Source organism: Eptatretus burgeri, chromosome 1 (genome assembly GCF_056783735.1).
Source record: "Eptatretus burgeri isolate ZD-2024b chromosome 1, Ebu_testis_v1, whole genome shotgun sequence".
NCBI lineage: Eukaryota > Metazoa > Chordata > Myxini > Myxiniformes > Myxinidae > Eptatretus > Eptatretus burgeri.
In genome coordinates this window covers 36,573,625-36,591,823 of record NC_140961.1, presented here as the reverse complement: position 1 = coordinate 36,591,823, position 18,199 = coordinate 36,573,625, and the positions used below count along the sequence as shown (strand labels likewise).

General features: G+C 42.1%; 1 protein-coding gene across 1 annotated transcript in view; it reads right to left on the bottom strand.

Moving 5' to 3' along the window:
• The window catches only part of LOC147034246 (queuine/queuosine transporter SLC35F2-like), a 34,239-nt gene that overhangs the window by 13,775 nt on the left and 2,265 nt on the right, over positions 1-18,199 (bottom strand). The window contains exons 3-4 of the mRNA XM_085879295.1: positions 6,266-6,441; positions 2,109-2,236 (exon numbers count right to left, since the gene is read on the bottom strand). Coding sequence (XP_085735421.1) covers positions 2,109-2,236; positions 6,266-6,441 — 304 coding nt within the window. The remainder of the gene's footprint in view (positions 1-2,108; positions 2,237-6,265; positions 6,442-18,199) is intronic.

Genomic DNA, 18,199 nt, shown 5'->3' with positions numbered 1-18,199 from the left:
CTGTTGTCTACACATCGCCCAAATAATAGGGATGAGTCAGAACAACACGTTGCACACTTGGAACAGGATCGCCCATAAAGCCAGTACTCTGCTATGGTATTAATAATCATATTGACAATAACATGACCCCCAAGCCGCTACTATAAGGAGGAGCTTCGAGTTCTGGTAAAGCAGAAACCCATAAAAATAGGACCATGCATGCTGGAGCTCACCTGGATCAGGGGCAACAGTCACTCAAACACCCCACAGACCCCCTTAAACCCTAATTATTATTTTAATGTCGTGAACAAATTTTAGTACATCACGAGTAATAAAGGTTGTGGTCAAGTTTCATCGAAATTGTGTGTAGTTTTGGAGAAGACAGCAAATGCCTATTTTTTTGGAGGGAGGAGGTCAAACCGCCCCCCCCCCACCCCCCCCAGAAGACCACTTTAACGAGTACAGATTTTGATGCGGTCAATAGACCTTCGTTCGGCATCACATATGAAGCTTGTGGCTAAGATTCCTCAAAATCGTGTTTGGTTCAAGCGATCATGACTGGTGTTTACTGACTGACTCATTCACTCACCTGCAGACACAGCTTGATCACATAACCTCACCAGACTAAAGTCCAGGTGAGCTAAAAAGGAAAAGGTTTGAAGTGATAAAACAAAATGCGTGTGGAGCTCTCTTTAGAAAATCGAATTTGAAAATAGCTCTACCATTAAGTGTACGCCATAAATACGGGCAGAGTACCCGCCCGACGAGCGATATTGTTCCAAGCATGTAACACGTTCTTCTGAGGCATACCTTTATTTGGGTGGTGTATAGGCAAGTTACAGCTTTGTCTAGGAAAAATAAATAACCCAGTTATGTGCATGAAGCAAAAGCATACCTACTGTTTATTATTCAAAACACCTCACAGTACTGGAAAACGTGGGGACAGGAATACTGCACTGTAAATATGGTGGAGCTTGTAATACCCTCCACCACCTGGAGGCGGCACTACACGATACACATTCACATAGAGAATAAGCGTCTTCCCCATCACCCCACTCCAAAGACGACTGGCAAAGATAAAAACACCCCTATACATTAATTGGGGTTATGCTAATCCTCTGTTGCAAGTCTGGATGTAATTGGGCCAGAACTGAAGGAGGAGTAGCGCAACAAACAAACACACAAACAGTGGTCCGTGAATTATAGTAAGGATATCCCAAGTCCTCATATTCTTCTCCTTTGTTGCCATCTCCTGAATGATATCAAGGTACAATTGCTAACAGTGGGAGAAGCCTCACCATAATTCATGGACCAGTGTTTGTTTGTGTTTCATTGTCACGCTACTCCTACAGTCAGTCCTGGGCCGATTACATACAGACTTGCTATGTAGGATCAACATGACCCCAAATTAATGTATAGCGGTGTTTTAATCTTTGACGGTGGTCTTGGGGAAAGGGGGGATGGGGGACACATATTCTCTATGTGAATGTGTATCGTGTAGCGCTGCCTCCAGGTGGTGCAGGGTATTACAAGTCTCCACCATTAACAGTGCAGTATATTCCATCCATCGGGACCATACTCTGTGCAGAGCGTTAGTGCTGCTTAAGCAGTCTCCTTGGCGATTGGGCACAATCATGGACGGGTTTCCACTCTGACACAGGATACCAGCAAGCTGGCACTCATTTTACTGATCTCAGAAGGATGACAGGCTGAGTCAACCCCACCCGGTATGAATTCAACAGCTGAGCGGGATTTGAACTCAGGACCCAAGGATCCCAAGCCCACCACTCAAGCCATTAAGCCAACACCAGGTAATAATATATTCCTGCCCCCACATTTTGCAGTGTAGTGAGGTATTTTGAATTATAAGCAGTAGGTATCTTTTTGCTTCATGCACGTAAACTGGTGGTGGGGGGGGGGGGGGTTTGGCCTATACACTGCCAAAATCAAGGTATGCGTCAGAAGAATGTTTTGCATGCTTGCAACAAGATCGCTCATAGGGTGGGGATTCTGCTAGTTTACAACAAATTATGGCAGCAAGTTGGTTTCAAACTCAGGATTTAGAAATTACTCATAAGTATTATGACAAACATGTGAATGAATAATTGCAGTAAAAGCAAGCAACGTACTTGGATGCTGGTCAGAGTAGTGTACTGGTACGCCGTGATGATGAGGTAGTTTGCCTCAACATCGACAATGCCCAGCAAGGCATATTTCCAGGCTAAGTGGAATGTCGGGACGATTGGCCTGTCCTGTCCTGCACCACCACCACCATCACAACCCTGTCACTGTAGTCAAGTTTATCAATATCAGAGACATCAAATTCTATGTCCCCATTCACTCCCATCAAATAGTGGTGTTTGTGATTGGGGTGGTTTTTAAGTCATGTTCCCATTATCATCTGCAGGCAGAGAACAGGATATCTAAGAGGAAAACGTCTTGTCAGTCATCATTTCAACAACTAATTTGTGGAGGTCATGGTTCGCTACAAAGAGAATATTTAAGCCTTAAGGACCATCTATTTATTACCTAAACAATGGGGTGTGTGTGTGTGTGTGTGTGTGTGTGTGTGTGTGTGTGTGTGTGTGTGTGTGTGTGTGTGTGTGTGTGTGTGTGTGTGTGTGTGTGTGTGTGTGTGTGTGTGTGTGTGTGTGTGTGTGTGTGTGTGTGTGTGTGTGTGTGTGTCCCCGTCCCAAGGTGTCTTGTTGACCATGAACAGAAAAAATATTGAAGGAGGCAGTATGATCGGAGAGTAGTAGTAGTGTGGAAGGATGAGGGAGAAAAGCAGAGACTTCTACGGCACCACCAAGGTGCATCACCACCGATGTGTGAACAAGTAAACCTTTACCAAATCAAGCATTTGAAGATGCCAGGGCAATGTCTACCTGCTTTATTCTGAAGGGGCTGTGGCAAAGTATATTTTGTGCCAAATCTTGTCTGCAGTTGTTGATATGGCAAGAGGCATGGCAAGCCAGAAAACATTTTGCAACGAATTTTGAGAGCATATTTGTGACAAATGGCATCTCTGTTGTCTCAAATACAAGGGAATTGAAAGGAAAAACGAGTGACGTTTCGTGTTTCCGCCTTTGACTACTTAAAGTTAGAATAGGGCCTGAATCAAAAAAATACAAAGGAGTCAGAGTGCATTGGACCATGACGGATGTAACCAAGAGGGATGCAACCAAGAGGGATGCAACCAAGAGGGATGCAACCAAGAGGGATGCAAGAAATAAAGGAATGGTGTGCGAATGTAATTTGTTGGAAAGAAAAAAGAAAAAGGAAGAAGAAAACAAAGGAAAAACAATACAGGGTGTTCCAAAGACTCAGACAACTTTGGTTGTTCATACACTTAGAACCACAAGTTATACAATGATACCCTTTGGTTTAATGATACAGAAACTCATAAAATTTTGTGCACACCATCAATACATTTCAACATGAGCTCAGTTTGTCACACACAAGACATGAAGGCGGTACACAAGTTCTTGCCATGTTCAGCTCAACATGTTTGCATCCACCAGGGTGCATGCAGATGTGATCGAAGAACGAAGATCCTGCAGGTTTGCCACCTTGATATTATAAGCATCTTTGACAAACCCCCACAGAAAAAAAAACTCAAGGGGGGGGGGGTCATGTCTGGTGATTGTGGGGGCCAAGTGGTTGGTCCGTCTCAGCCAATCCAGCAACCTGGAAATTTTAAATTCAGGATGGCTCGAAAGAGGAAGGCCCATTGAGGGGGAGCGCAGTCATGTTGAAAAATATCGGTTTGCAGGTCTTCAATCTGTGGGAAGGTGAATCCTTCCAACATGTTCATGTAAATTTTTGAGGTCACTGTATCCTCCGCAAAGAAAAACGGACCCACCAAGCAGTCATGGAGAAGGCCACACCGGAGAAGCCAAACCTTTGGACTATAACGTCTGTGTTCAATGACCATGTGGGGGTTTTCAAAGCCCCAGATACTCACATTGTGCCAGTTGACCTTCCCCGATACATGAAAGTAAGCTTCCTCTGTGAACATGACCTTTTACAGGTAATCTTTGTGATCTTCTATGTGACTGAGCATTTCCAAGGGAAATGGCTTGCGTTTGCGTTTGTCATTTGGTTTGAATTCGTGCAGAATCTGCACCTTATAGTCATAAAACTTCAGTGTTTTGTGTAAAATCCTGTGTACAGTGGTGGTTGGTCATCCCAGTTCTCTGGATGCGTGTCGGATTGATTTTCTGGGACTTTGTTGAAACGATTCACGCACTCGTTCAACGTCTGCTGCACTCGTGCTTGGTCAACCGGTACCTATCCATTTCTGACAACGTCCAGTCTCCTTAAACTTGTTGCTCCACTCACTGATAACCAGTCCATGATGGCGGATTCCTTCCATACCTTGTACGGAAATTACGCAGAACTTGCGTGTCGGATCTTGTCTCGATGAATCATTCGACGCAATGAGCTTTTTCCTGTGGAGTCGCCATTTTCTTTTACATTAAACCACCAGACCTGAAAATAAACAAAACTTTATGAGTTTGTGTATCATATAAAACAAAGGGTATCATTGTATCATTTGTGGGACTAAATATATGAACAACCAAAGTTGTCCACGTCTTTTTGGAACACCCTGTAATCTCTTCTTTCATACGAGGAAAGAAGAAAGGAGATGTATTATTGGGAATGCAAGCTGCTGGGGTTGGGTAAGAATTCTGAAAATATAGATTACATAATGCAGTTAGCAGTCTTGGAGCTTGTGATGCAGGATAAGGATCTGGGGGGGTCGTAATATTGGGATAGTGGGTAAGCAGATACCAGTGCCAGGTAGCTATCGATAAAGCTAACAGGGTTTTAGGTTGTATTACTTAGGGGATAAATGATAAATCAAAAGAGGTTGTATTAACACTGTGTAGGAATTTACTGAGGTCTCATCTGGATTATTGTGTTCAGTTTTGGTCACCACGACTCAGGAAGGACATAGCTGCCATGGAGATGGGTCAGCGTAGAATGACGAGATCGATTCCGGGGCCTTGCTTGACGGAGATATCAGGAGTGGTTGAAGGAGACAGGACCTCATACTTTCAAAGAAGGTGATTACGAGGGATATGATGAGATGGTTAAGATAACCAAGGGCAGAAATATTTATTATTTACTTTTAGCAGAATGGGTAGTGACAGGACCAGGGGCCACCATCTGAGAGTGAAGAGGAGAGTAAAGATAGTAAAGCAGGTGTCTTTCACTGAGAGAGTAGTTAATGTATGGAATGGTCTCCCTGGAAAGGAAGTAGCAGCAGAAACAGTAGATGAGTTTAAATTGGAATTTGATGGGTACCGAGAAGCATTGGGGATTGAGTAGTACATGGGACTTGGCAGAACTGGATGGTAGCCGAGACATGGGTGGATGATTGTACACAAGTGTAGCAACTGTGATGTCTGTGAAAGGGTCTCATCAAAAGGTGAACGTCCTGTCGGTGTATGTTTATTCCTCACCTGTCAACACTCCTTCCAGTACATAAAAAAAAAAATGTATTAACAAAACATTCTGGTCATGTCCCAAAACATGCCTCACGGTTTTCTCCCTCCTCCCTTCTTCCTCCTTCTCCCCTACCCCTCCCAGTGCAATGGAGTAGATAAACTGGAAGATTAAATTAATGTGATGTTGATGGAGCACAGCATGATGGGTCCAAATGCAGGTCCAAATACCTTATAGTTCCATATATTTGCCTCCGCCACTGAAGGTGGCACCACTGAAAACCACTGAAGGTTCATGTTTTCACCCATCTGTCTGTCTGTCTGTCTGTCTGTCTGTGTGTCTGTGTGTCGGATATCTCAAAAAGTTATGGACGGATTTGGACGAAACTTGGTGGACAGGTTGGGTGTGGGACAAAAACCAATCAATTCGATTTTGGTGGAGATCTGGATCTGGATCGGAGAATTTTTTTAATTTCCTCAGTGATTCTTCACTATTGAGGGATGAGGCCAAAACGATATATGGTGTGATATCTCAAACAGTTCTGGACGGATTCAGAAGAAACTAGGTGGATGAGTTGGGAAGGTGACAAGAAGATGCCAATTTGATTTTGGTTAAGGTCCAGATGCAGAAACAGCCTATCAGTGGGTTACAAAACGTAAACGATTCAGCCTGGCAGAGGTATGTGCTCTACCAAGTTCTGTTGTAGTTTATTGTACGATATCAAAGAAAGGGCATGTAAGGAACAATCGGGAGGGGGTCGAGGAGTGTCAAAATTCCACCATTATTATGCACATAATAAAGATGCCTTTGTTACTCATGCAAGGAATCTGCTTACCTATGTGCAGGATGAGTACCAGCGAGTACACGATAAACAGCAGTATATAGTTTAGAAGACTTTGAAAAAGTGGAGTGTTCACTTTGAATTCATCGGCGAGAAGCTGACTCGTCAGGCCCGTCCCACAAAGCAGCAGTGAAAGTAGTTGGCCCAAAAGCAACGCAAAAAGAACCTGCCTGAATGAAACACCACACATGGTGCACAATGAGCATAATACATGGCCACCCCACTCAAAACAAAATGGCAAAAGATGCGAATTTCACGGCAGGCATTTTGTGTTAAATAGTGATTGAATGGAACAATTGTGTGTCCATTCTAATGCAGATCTCTTCTATTGTTGTATCCATGGTCGAGGCTTGTGGAAGAGCAAGAGTAGAATGGAAAGGAACAAAATGGAAAGGGGGAAACACAAACAGCAGAGTAGAAGAAAGAGATCGAGAGGTGGGGAAGGACACATGGGGGTGAACAAGCTGCACTCAAGCCAAATAAAAAGAAGAGGAAGGGGAAAGTGGGGATTAAACAGAAACGGAACAAAGCAACCGACAACTAAAGGCGCTGTCACACCTTGACAATTTAGCCAGCATATGCAGACTTATGAAAAATTTGTCGAAAACGCCGGCACACGTCGAATACGTTATGGGTAAGTTTTGTATACGTTAAGAGCACGCTGAAAAAACACTGCCATACGTCGTAGTACGCTGGCTTTCATCGTTGTACTTTGAGGTTGTCCTCAAATTTTAGCATTGCTTGAAATTTTACGACGTATGCCAGCGTATGACTCACACGTTCCGCTATGCTGGACATAAGTTGTAGGCACGTTACACGATCGTTGACACACGTCGAGGCACGTTATGCGATCGTTGACACAGACACACGTTACTTGTAAGTTACTCATCAGTCGAAACACGTCGAGGTAATGCTTAGCGTACCCAAAACTCATTTCTAACCTATGAGTAACGTGTTTTGAACCTATGTGTAACGTACTTCCAACGCATATTGACGTATGTAGACAAATTTGATTGACGTCTTCCGGACGACCACAGAACTTACTGAACGTGTTTCTAATTTACAGCTACCGTATAATGGCGTATTGGCAGCGTAAAAAAAACAACAACAACAATAACTTCTGATATTTCGTCACGTGCCGTTACGTCACGTCCGATTGCCTCTTCAGTTTGCTCATGTCTTATTCTTAGTTCCTCCTCTGTGAATATTTTCTGTTTGAGGATATTGTCACGTCGACGTCGAAACTTAAAAGCAAATGTCCGAATATATTTTAAAATTCGTGATAGACAAAAAAACAATAATAATAATAATAATAAAAACAACAACAACAACAACTTCAGATATTTCGTCACGTGCCTTCACGGAGCCAAGGAGAAAAAAAGAAAATGTGCCTTGACGGAGAAAATAAGTTTCGGGTACGCTAAACATTACCTCGACGTGTTTCAACTTATGAGTAACTTACAAGGAACTTATGTCGACGTGTGTCAACGATCGCATATCGTGCCTACAACTTATTCCCAGCGTAGCGGAACTTGTGAGCCATACGGCGAGTACGTCGTAACATTTTCAGCATGCTTGAAATTTCACGACGTACCACGAAATATGACAGCGTACTTCATCGTTTTTCAGCGTGCCCTTAACATATACACAACTTACCCATACTATATTCGACGTGTGCCAGCTTGGTTCGGCAAATTTTTCATAGGTCGGCATACGCTGGCTAAATCGTCAAGGTGTGACTGCGTGGTTGACACTTTCAATTTTCAGGCGGTTATGATTTAAATCGGCGTGCGGCAGGATTTTAACAGGCTACGCCACGAGTTCATCGGCGATACGTGCAGCACGCTATGCCTAAGTTAAACTATCGTTGGGCATAGGTTGTGAACGCCAACAGGCTAAGCATTCTTTGGTCAAGTTATCGATAAGACAATGAAACGTTCTGTGCCCGTTACTAATATGTTATGCATACGACCAACACGTTTTGAATACGGCCAAAACTTTAAAAAAAAAAGATCAAAATTTCAGCGTATGCCAACGTTTTACATACATTTTTATACATTGCCATTGCTGGCTAAATCATCAAGGTTTGACAGCGCCTTTACAGAGAAAATGGGTGAGGGAGAGGGGAGAGGTTCACCATAACCTGGAAAAAAAAAAAAAAAAAAAAAAAAAAAAAAAAAAGAGTACTTGGGAATGGGGTGATTTTGGGTAGAAGAGATGGGCATGGATGGGGCATGACCTGAAATAGTGGTGAACAGCTGTTTTGAAGCCCAAGAGGGAAAAATAGGACTGAACAGACTGGGTAAGATGGTTCCACAGGCAACAGAAAACAGGAACAAACTAGAAGGGCACTCGATAGCACACCTCCTCCACACAATGCCTGATCCACGAGAACATATCGGGCCCAATACATTTTTGAAATATCATGTTATACAGTACAATAGTCATTTTTGGCCCCAACACATTAAAAATTGAATAAATCTCATATCCGGATCCAGATTCGGATCTTCACACAAATCAAACCAATTCTTCCTTGCCACATACACAACATGTCCACCAAGTTTCATCTGAATCGGTCGACAACTTTTTGAGATATCGTGCTATACATTAGTTTAGCCCGATCTCTCAATGGTAAAGAATGACTTAAAAAATGATCAGATCTGGATCGAGATTTGGATCTTCACCCAAATCAAACCAATTCTTCCTTGTGACACACAACATGTCCACCAAGTTTCATCCAAATCCATCCACAACTTTTTGAGACATCGTGCTCTTTATAGTTTTGGCCCTAATCTCTCAATGGTGAAGAATCACTAAAAAAATTCTAGGAGCCGGATCTGGATCCGGATCTTCACCAAAATCTAATCAGTTCATCCTTGTCACACACCCAACCTGCCCAAAAAATGTCGTCCGGATCCGTCCACAACTTGAGATATCCTGTACACAAAGATACAAACAGACAGACAGACAGACAGACAGAAAGGGGTGAAAACATAACCTCCTTCACCTTCAATGGTGGATGTAATTAGATATTTCTGTAGTTCATTTCAAAGTGAATTTGTAAAAGTTTCTAAAGACACGTTTTCACTTTGTCATGATGGGGTCATTTTAATTCAGGTCGTAACACAAGAAAATGTGACAAAAGTCGAGGGGTATGAATAGTTTCTGAAGGCACTGGTATAGATGAATGCGAGTTGATATTTACCTCTGCCACCGAAGGTGAAGGAAGTTATGTTTTCACTCCTTTCTGTCTGTTTATATGTGTGCAGGATATCTCAAAAAGTAATGGACAGATCCGACCAAAATTTTTGGACACGTTGGGTGTGTGACAAGGAAGAATTGATTCAATTTTGGTGAAGATCTGGATTTGATAATTTAAGTGAATACAAGTAGGGAATACAAGTTTGTTAATTTCTAATTGATAGGTCACATCGTTTGGCAGCCATGTTGGATTTAAGGAAAATATTAAATAAAATATTTATTAAATTTCACCCCATTTTCCCAAGAAGGTTTGACCCCTCAAAGTTACTCAAGCCACCTTAGTCATTCACAAAAACTTTGTCAGCTGCGTCCCAGTCGGTGGGTCTGGACCCAAGATCCCCTTGAAAAAACCCCTTTGGGGGTTATATTCACCCCATCAAATACAAGGATCAAACTTTGTAAAAAAAAAAAAAAGTATTATGATGGTAGATTACAAAAATAATAAAAGTGACCAAATTTCAGGGGGGGAAGGTTTGGTCAGACCCCCCCCGCCCTAAAGTACCCCTTTTCGGGTTTTGATTTACCTCATAAGTTACATGGACTAAGCTTTGTCAAAGTAAAGACGTAAGATGGTAGATCACAAAAATAATAAAACTGACTAAATTTTCAAGGAGAAAGGTGTGGTCAGATCCCCCCAAATTGGTGCTGCCTTTGAAACCCCCTTTGGGGTGGTAATTTACCCCACGAGGTCCATGGACCATTTTTTATCAAAACAAAGAAGTATGATGTTAGATCACAAAAATAATAAAACTGAACAGATTTCAGAGGAGGGGAAGGTGTGGTCAGACCCACACAAAGTAGCCCTTTTAAGGTTTTCATTTACCCCATAAGTTACATGGACTAAACTTTGTCAAAATAAAGACACTCCAAAGTGGGTAGGTTGGAACGTGATGGTTATACCCAGGGATAAACGACTCCAAAAGATTTGGTACCTACCACAAATCAACCAGTCACCAACATCTAATGCTGTTGTTGTTGAGACAATGAGAAGATCTCTGTGTATTGCATCCGAATCTGGAAAGCAGTCAATTGCAGTAACTTAAGATCTTGCCATCGCAAAGCTTGCAATGCAGATTCAAGCTGAAGAACAACCGGCTTCTGATGATGTGTTTGTTGCGCTAGGTTCATTCCATATTGAGTTGGCACTTTTCAGTGCTTTTGGAAAACTTATTTCAGAATCAGGTGGGCCTCACATTCTCAATGAGTGTGAAGTACTGTCCAAAGGGACAGTAAACGGATTCATCAAGGGAAAAAACTACAAACGCTGCAAGAAAATGCACGAGTTACTTGCCCTTTCTATGGAGATCCTGCACACACAAGAAAATGCATCTGATATATGTAACATAATTTGGCACGAGTTGGAGACCATAAAGCAGCACAAGAACATAGATTCTCATAGCTACACGAAGGAAATGGATGACGTTTTACAGCAATACAATGTCTACTCGATCGATACACATAATGGGAAGAATGGGAAAACCGCTCAGTTCTGGCTAAAGTACATCAAGATGATTAATCTCTACCAGGAGTACAGTCGAATTATCAGAGTCGCCGATTTAGACGCATACATCACCTGCTCATAATGGGGCAGATAACAGCAATTTTTGAGAGGAATCGTGCAAATGATGATACAAGCATCAAATTTGGCACATTTGTTCTCCAGGGGATTCTAATCAAATCTGCCTGATTGGCCATTTGAAAATACAAATTTTGAAAAATTTGAAGAAAAAAAAAAAAGGAAAAAAAAAGTCAAGATCACGAATCAATTGTGGATGCTGGCTGAGATTGGTGAATGTTTCAGAAACATCATCAAAGACGTTCCAAGTCTGCCATGCAGTTTTCTTCCCTTTACCGCGGAAGGCAGACACGACATCACATCCAGTGAACGCATGGAAGTATGGGATCCCTCTAGCGTTCTCAGGCCCTATTGCAGAAACTACCTCATGGACTGGAATCCATCGCACCTTGGCTCCTTGGCCAAAGGCAATCCACATGTTCTCAAGACCTAGTTCCTGTAAGGATGGCAGTACAGATATTGCTATGACTAGTACGTCCGTGTCATTGGCCTTAATGATAATGGACTTGCTACCATCCGTCGTTGCATCCCTGGTGTGTACAAATATTCGAGTGTCAGCTTCTTCATGACAACATGGAGACACAGCATCCAGTGACTTCCTTGTGTTGCTAATGGAATCTTCTCCTTTTGTGACAATGACTGTGCTTCACACATCTTTTCCGCAAGGAAGTGAAACAGCTCAGTCTTGTTGCTGTCATCTCGAAGAAAGCTTCTCCAGTTACTTGGGGTCTTACTGGTTCCTTTTTTTTTTTTTGTATACCTTGGTCGAGGCTCGTACGAGAGCTAACACACAACTCACAGCAAGGAGGCATGAGACAAGAGGGGCGGGAGTGGAAGGGACAAAACAGTGGGGAACAGACACATTAGGTGAACTGTGGAAGGGAGAGGGATGGGGATGGGATGGGGAACATGGCGAAGAGAAGATGGACATTACAGGGACTTTCAGGAAGGAAAGCAGGGGAATTGAAGGAAGTGGGCTTGGGTGGATTATCGGGGGTAGAAAAGATCGAGGATTTGGATGGGGGAAGATAAGAGGTGGTGGTGAACAGCTGTTTTGAAAGCCTGGAGGGAAGAATGGGAAAGAATAGAGTGAGGAAGTTTATTCCAAAGGCGGGAAAAAAGAGGAATGAAAGAGTGAAGATGAGCAGTGATTCCTGTTGCACTTCTTCCGATTCGTTGCTCCCTTTTCGACCTTGACTCGGACTTCAGACTTGACTTCTTGTACACATCAAACACTACGTCCACCCTCTCGTACCTGGCACCATAGGATTCCACCTTTGGGATTATGTCTTCCTTAGCATAGACATCAAATATCTTTGAAGTGCGTGGAGGTAGGGCATTGATAAGTGCTGAGCCATCAATGATGACTGCATCTCCCCTTGGTTCTCTGTCTGGGATGTTCGCTTGCGCTTCAAGAATTTCAGCCAGCTGTGACTTCAAATTTTTTTAGTGTTTTTTTGTTTTTTTTCAAATTTTTCAAAATTTGGATTTTCAAATGGCCAATCGGGCAGATTTGATCAGAAAGCACTGCAGAACAGAAATGCCAAATTTGATGCTTGTATCATAATTTGCACGATTTTTCTACGATCTACTACACTACTACCAAAGATTTCCAACTACTTCTTTGCATTGAACCACCCCAACTATGCGCGTTGGACTGTCAAGTACCATGACAACCTCCTTAAAATACACGAAACACATCCAGAAGTTTTTGTTGAATTCCAAAAGGGATGGTTCTCTATAAAAAGAATGACGAAACCATTTTTCGGGAAGTCCCATAGATCTTACATTGGAACAAACGATCAATGCTGACACAGCAATCAATGGACCGGAATTGCCTCAATCACAGACCATCTCTGCTTGGCAACGATGGGCGGAATCCCACTTTCTTTGATCCAGTGCGATTTCGCATGTCTTTGAAGATCTGAACATGAGCAAGAAAGAAGATGTCACTGCAAGTCTAAAAGCTCACAGAATCAGGTATGACAATGCTGCTATCCGGAGCGTCATGGCGATGGTAAAGGAACCCATGAATCCGTTCAATAGCGAGCTTGATCCTGGACACCTCTGCAACATAGGGACAGGTAAAGCTGCCTCAGACAACACAGAGAAGTTCCTCCTTCATGTAGTCGAAATTGGAAAAGAAGAAAGAAGGAAGTTCACAAAGGAGTGTGTTGAAGACCCAGCCAGGTTTGAGAGGCGAATACAACGGCAGAATTTGTACACGTTTGCATCAGAAGCGTGTAAACGCAAACTTCAAGGAGCACATGGTAGAGTGGTGGCAGCATGTTTGGTTCACGATCTGTTTGGAAGTATCCTTTACCACTCACTCCAACAACGAGTTGATATGGCGGAAGTCTTGAAATATCCACTAACACCAGTTCCACTGTCGCTTAGTCATGTAGATGGAACAATGCAGAAAACGCCTAAAGCTGAAGTCATGAAGTATCTGGAGTCACAATTTCCAACAACCCCTCCGACGTCAACAAATACAACTATCATTGATGCTTCATTTTTCCTGCATTTGCAGATGAACTCTGCTCTTCCATCCAGTTTTGGCGCAGTCGCTCGCTTTCTTCTCCAGAGGATTCTTTCAGCACATGGTGATGCTATTCACTTTGTCACAGACAAATGTCGTCTCCTTCCATCAAAGACTGCGAGAGAGATTAACGAGATTCAACATCTGTCTCATACCAGATCATTGGTCCAGCTCAGAAACGACCAAGTAATTGGATTTCAGCTCTCAAAAATGCCAGTTTCAAGAAGTCATTGATTGAGTTCCGTGTGAACAGGTGGGAGGATGATGGATTAGCTGACATGTTTCAGCAAAAAACTCTCTATGCTAATTCTGGTGATTTATGTTCCAGCTACAGAGTGGTTGATGCTAGAGCTTTGAAGCAGGTAGAAGCTACAGTGGGCAACAATCATGAAGAAGCTGACAGTCAGATGTTTGACCATCTTGCAAACATACCAACTCCAAACAACGTCATCGTTCGTACATCTGACGCTGACTGCCTTATTATTGCACGAGGTTGCTACCAATTATTTGATCAGTCGTTGAAGATATGGATAGAAGCAGGATTGCTAACCAACAATACTCAAAGATACATCAGTATAAATCAGATGCACGCAGCACTCGGCAAGACGTTATGCAACTCTCTCCCAGCATATCACGCTTTCACAGGTTGTGATTACACTTCCTCATTCAACAGAAAAGGCAAAATAAGGCCATTGAAGCTGCTGCAGAAAAAACCACGATATGCAGGCAGCTTTCAGTCAGCTCGGACATGAAACAGAAGTCAGCGAGGACACAGTTGTCAACATAGAAAAGTTTGTTTGCGAGATGCACAGCAAAAAGAAGATATCATCGGTTGATGAAGTCCGTCTGTAGATATTTTTGGACAAATACAAACCGAAGAAAGGAGAGCAAAGATTCTCGTGTGTAAATAAATTTGATGGCAGTGCTCTGCCGCCACGTTCATGAGTACGACTGCAGAAGATAAAGCGTATTCATCTCGTTGCGAGGCGGTGGATATCTTCTACACAATGCAACCAATCGGCATTATCACCACTAGATTTTGGCTGGAAACAGGAGGAAGGATGTTACCGATTGCAATGGTTTGATGGTGATATTTCTCCAAAATCATTAGATGTTCTTTGCAGCGAAGATGACATCTTCGAGGAAAGTTATGGAGGAGGTAAGAAACAATGTCTGTCCATTACAGTTCGTTTCTAATAATGCATTTAAGAAAATGGTCAACAGAAAAAGGTAAATTTGGTTTTTCCCCCCAAATATGAAAGTTTTTTAGGGCATAAAATACTTCTTTTGTTACAGCAGGGAATGTGGATGACTGTGAAAATGAAGATGAAGAAAGTGACAGCGATGGTGGAAGCAGCTACAGTGAAAGCTGTGACAATGTGTAACCTCCTCGTAAATAAATTTAACCTCCTCATAAATAAAAAGTAAATAAATGTAGTCATTTTTTTATTCGCAATCTACCATCTTACGTCTTTATTTTGACAAAGTTTAGTCCATGTAACTTATGGGGTAAATGAAAACCCTAAACGGGGTACTTTGTGGGGGTCTGACCACACCTTCCCCTCTGAAATTTGGTGTTTTACTATTTTTGTGATCTAATATCATACTTCTTTGTTTTGACAAAAAATGGTCCATGGACCTCGTGGGGTAAATTACCACCCCAAAGGGGGTTTCAAAGGCGGCACCAATTTGGGGGGATCTGACATCTTTCCCCTTGAAAATTTAGTCAGTTTTATTAACCTCCGCCATCTTCGAAGATGGATGGAGGTTACTGTTTTCACCCCTTTCTGTTTGTTTGTTTGTTTGTTTGTTTGTTTGTGAACAGTATTACGGAAAAACTCCTCGACGGATTTCGACGAAACTTGGTGGGGGGGTTAGGTATGGTCCAAGGATCATGCCATTAAATTTTGGACTTGGTCCCCTCCCCAAAAAAAAAATTGTTAGAGAAAAGAATTTTTTTTTGCATTTCTACATGTTTTAAGTGATTTCCAACCCCCCCCCACAAAAAAATTGTTCGAGAAAAATTTTTTTTTGCATTTCTACATGTTTTAAGTGATTTCCAACCCCCCCCCCCAAAAAAAAAATTTAGAGAAAAAAAAAATTTTTTTTGCATTTGTACATATTTTAAGTGATTTCCAACCTCCCCCCCCCCAAAAATTGTTTGAGAAAAAAAAAATTTTGCAACTTTTTTTCAACAAAATTTCGATTTCTTTTTTTCACATTTCTACATGTTTTAAGTGATTTCCAACCCCCCCCCCCAAAAAAAAATGGAGAAAAGAACTATAACTCTGTCAGCACTGTTGACATCATATTTAATGAATAAGATATAAGGTTCACTTGAGTGACCCAGCAGTATTGGCGGCGGAGGTTTTGCACTCTCCCGAGTGCTCCCCCTCGAGTTATTTTTTGTGGTCTACCATCTTATGTCTTCACTTTGACAAAGTTTAGTCCATGTAACTTATGAGGTAAATTAAAACCCAAAAAGGGGTACTTTGGGGGGGGGGTCTGACCAAACCTTTCCACCCTGAAGTTTGGTCAGTTTTATTAACCTCTGCCATCAAAGATGGATGGAGGTTACCGTTTTCACCAGTCTGTTTGTGAACAGTATTACGGAAAAACTCCTGGACGGATTTAGACGAAACTTGGTGGGGGGGTTAGGTATGGTCCAAGGATCATGGCATTAGATTTTGGACTTGGTCCCCCCCCCCAAAAAAAAAAAACTTACAAATATTGCAACTTTTCTTCAAAAAAATTTCGATTTTATTTTTTTGGCATTTCTGCATGCGCGTCGATCTAGTTTAGTTTATTCAATCGTGGTTCAGTAGAAAAGGATATCAGGTTCACTTAAGTGACCCAGAAGTATTGGCGGCGGAGGTTTTGCACTCTACCGAGTGCTCCCCCTCTAGTTATTTTTGTAATCTACCATCATAATACTTTGTTTTTACAAAGTTTGATCCATGTATTCGATGGGGTGAATATAAACCCCAAGGGGGGTTTTCAAGGGGGTCTTGGGTCCAGACCCACCGACTGGGACGCAGTTGGCAAAGTTTTTGTGAATGACTTAAGTGGCATGAGCAACGTTGAGGGGTCAAACCTTCTCGGGAAAATGGGGTGAAATCTTCCGTCACAAGCTCTCAGCCTAATAGCACGATATCTCAAAAAGTTGTGGACGGATTCAGACGAAATTTGGACACGTTGGGTGTGTGACAAGGATGAATTGATTCGATTTTGGTGAAGATCTGAATCCAGATCTGGATATGACAATTATTTAATTTATAAAGTGATTCTTCACCATTGAGATATAGGGCCAAAAAACGATATAGTACTGTACAGCATGATATTTCAAACATGTATTGGGCCCGATATGTTCTCATTGATCAGGCATTACGTGGTGGAGGTATGCGCTCCACAGAATGCTCTTATAGTTTTATTATTAAATTGCTCTATCGCGCCGAAGCCTTTGTAGCTATGTGAAAGGTAATATATGATCCCTGACCCCATTTCTTAGTGGGTGTAGGGAAGTGTTTTAGGCCCCCCCACAAAAAAAATGGTTTCTTCAAAATGCCAACAGGATTAGAACAATGCCAGGCAACATCACATACCCCTGTTAGTCTATTATAATAAATAAATATCGTGTGGCTGTAACTATGGCCACTAATAGTGACTCTTTGATTGGTCATGGCACCGATCAATTTGCTGTACCCGTTTTTCAAAGCATCGTTATTCACTTGTCGATTGGTCGCTGCAGTGACCAAATGGGTGTGACCGTAATTTCCCAGCATCGTTCTTCGTGTCTTCAAAGGTGGGCCATGATAGGCACTTCGGCCCGGAGACAAACCATTAAGATTAAATATATTAAACATGATATATGATAAAACGTTTAAGAAATATGTTTTTGTTTCCATTGGCACCGTTTGTGTCAGTAGAAAACGTCATCACAATCGACGACACAAGAGTTTCTTTCATGCTTTGAATGTGATCACATAGCGTATGATCTGTTATGATCAATAAAATTCATTTCAAAAATGACAAAAGTTATAAAGTGCAATTCCTAGAATGCACCGCAGCATATTGTCCACCAAAGGTTGGCCGAGAAAGGTACTCCTACCAGGAGGGCGGCAGTACTCACTAGTATTTATTAAGTATGCGTGTGGTGGTTTGAGGGGAAGGCTAAATTGAGAAAATTAAAATTAAGAAAAGGAAGAGAAGGAAGGATGACATGAGAGTAGAATTATGGTAGGGGGGGGAGTCAGTGGGAAGAAAGGGGAAAGAAGTTTTGGAAAATAAATAAAATTAACCACAATAAAATTAACACTTCTGTGATGCAAACACAATCAAAAGGCCTACGTATATTGGTATCTGGAAGCATGTCCTTCGGTATAACATGGCGTTCAGGTGTTCAAGGCATTCATGTCGGGACTCTGTGGTGCCCTGGGAAGAAGCTCAAGTTCACTGCGTCTCTTCCAAACGAAGAGGTAGTTCTGAATGTATGGCACGTGGCACCATATTCCTGCAGTAAACGTGTCGCATGATGCAAAACATCTTGTTGGTT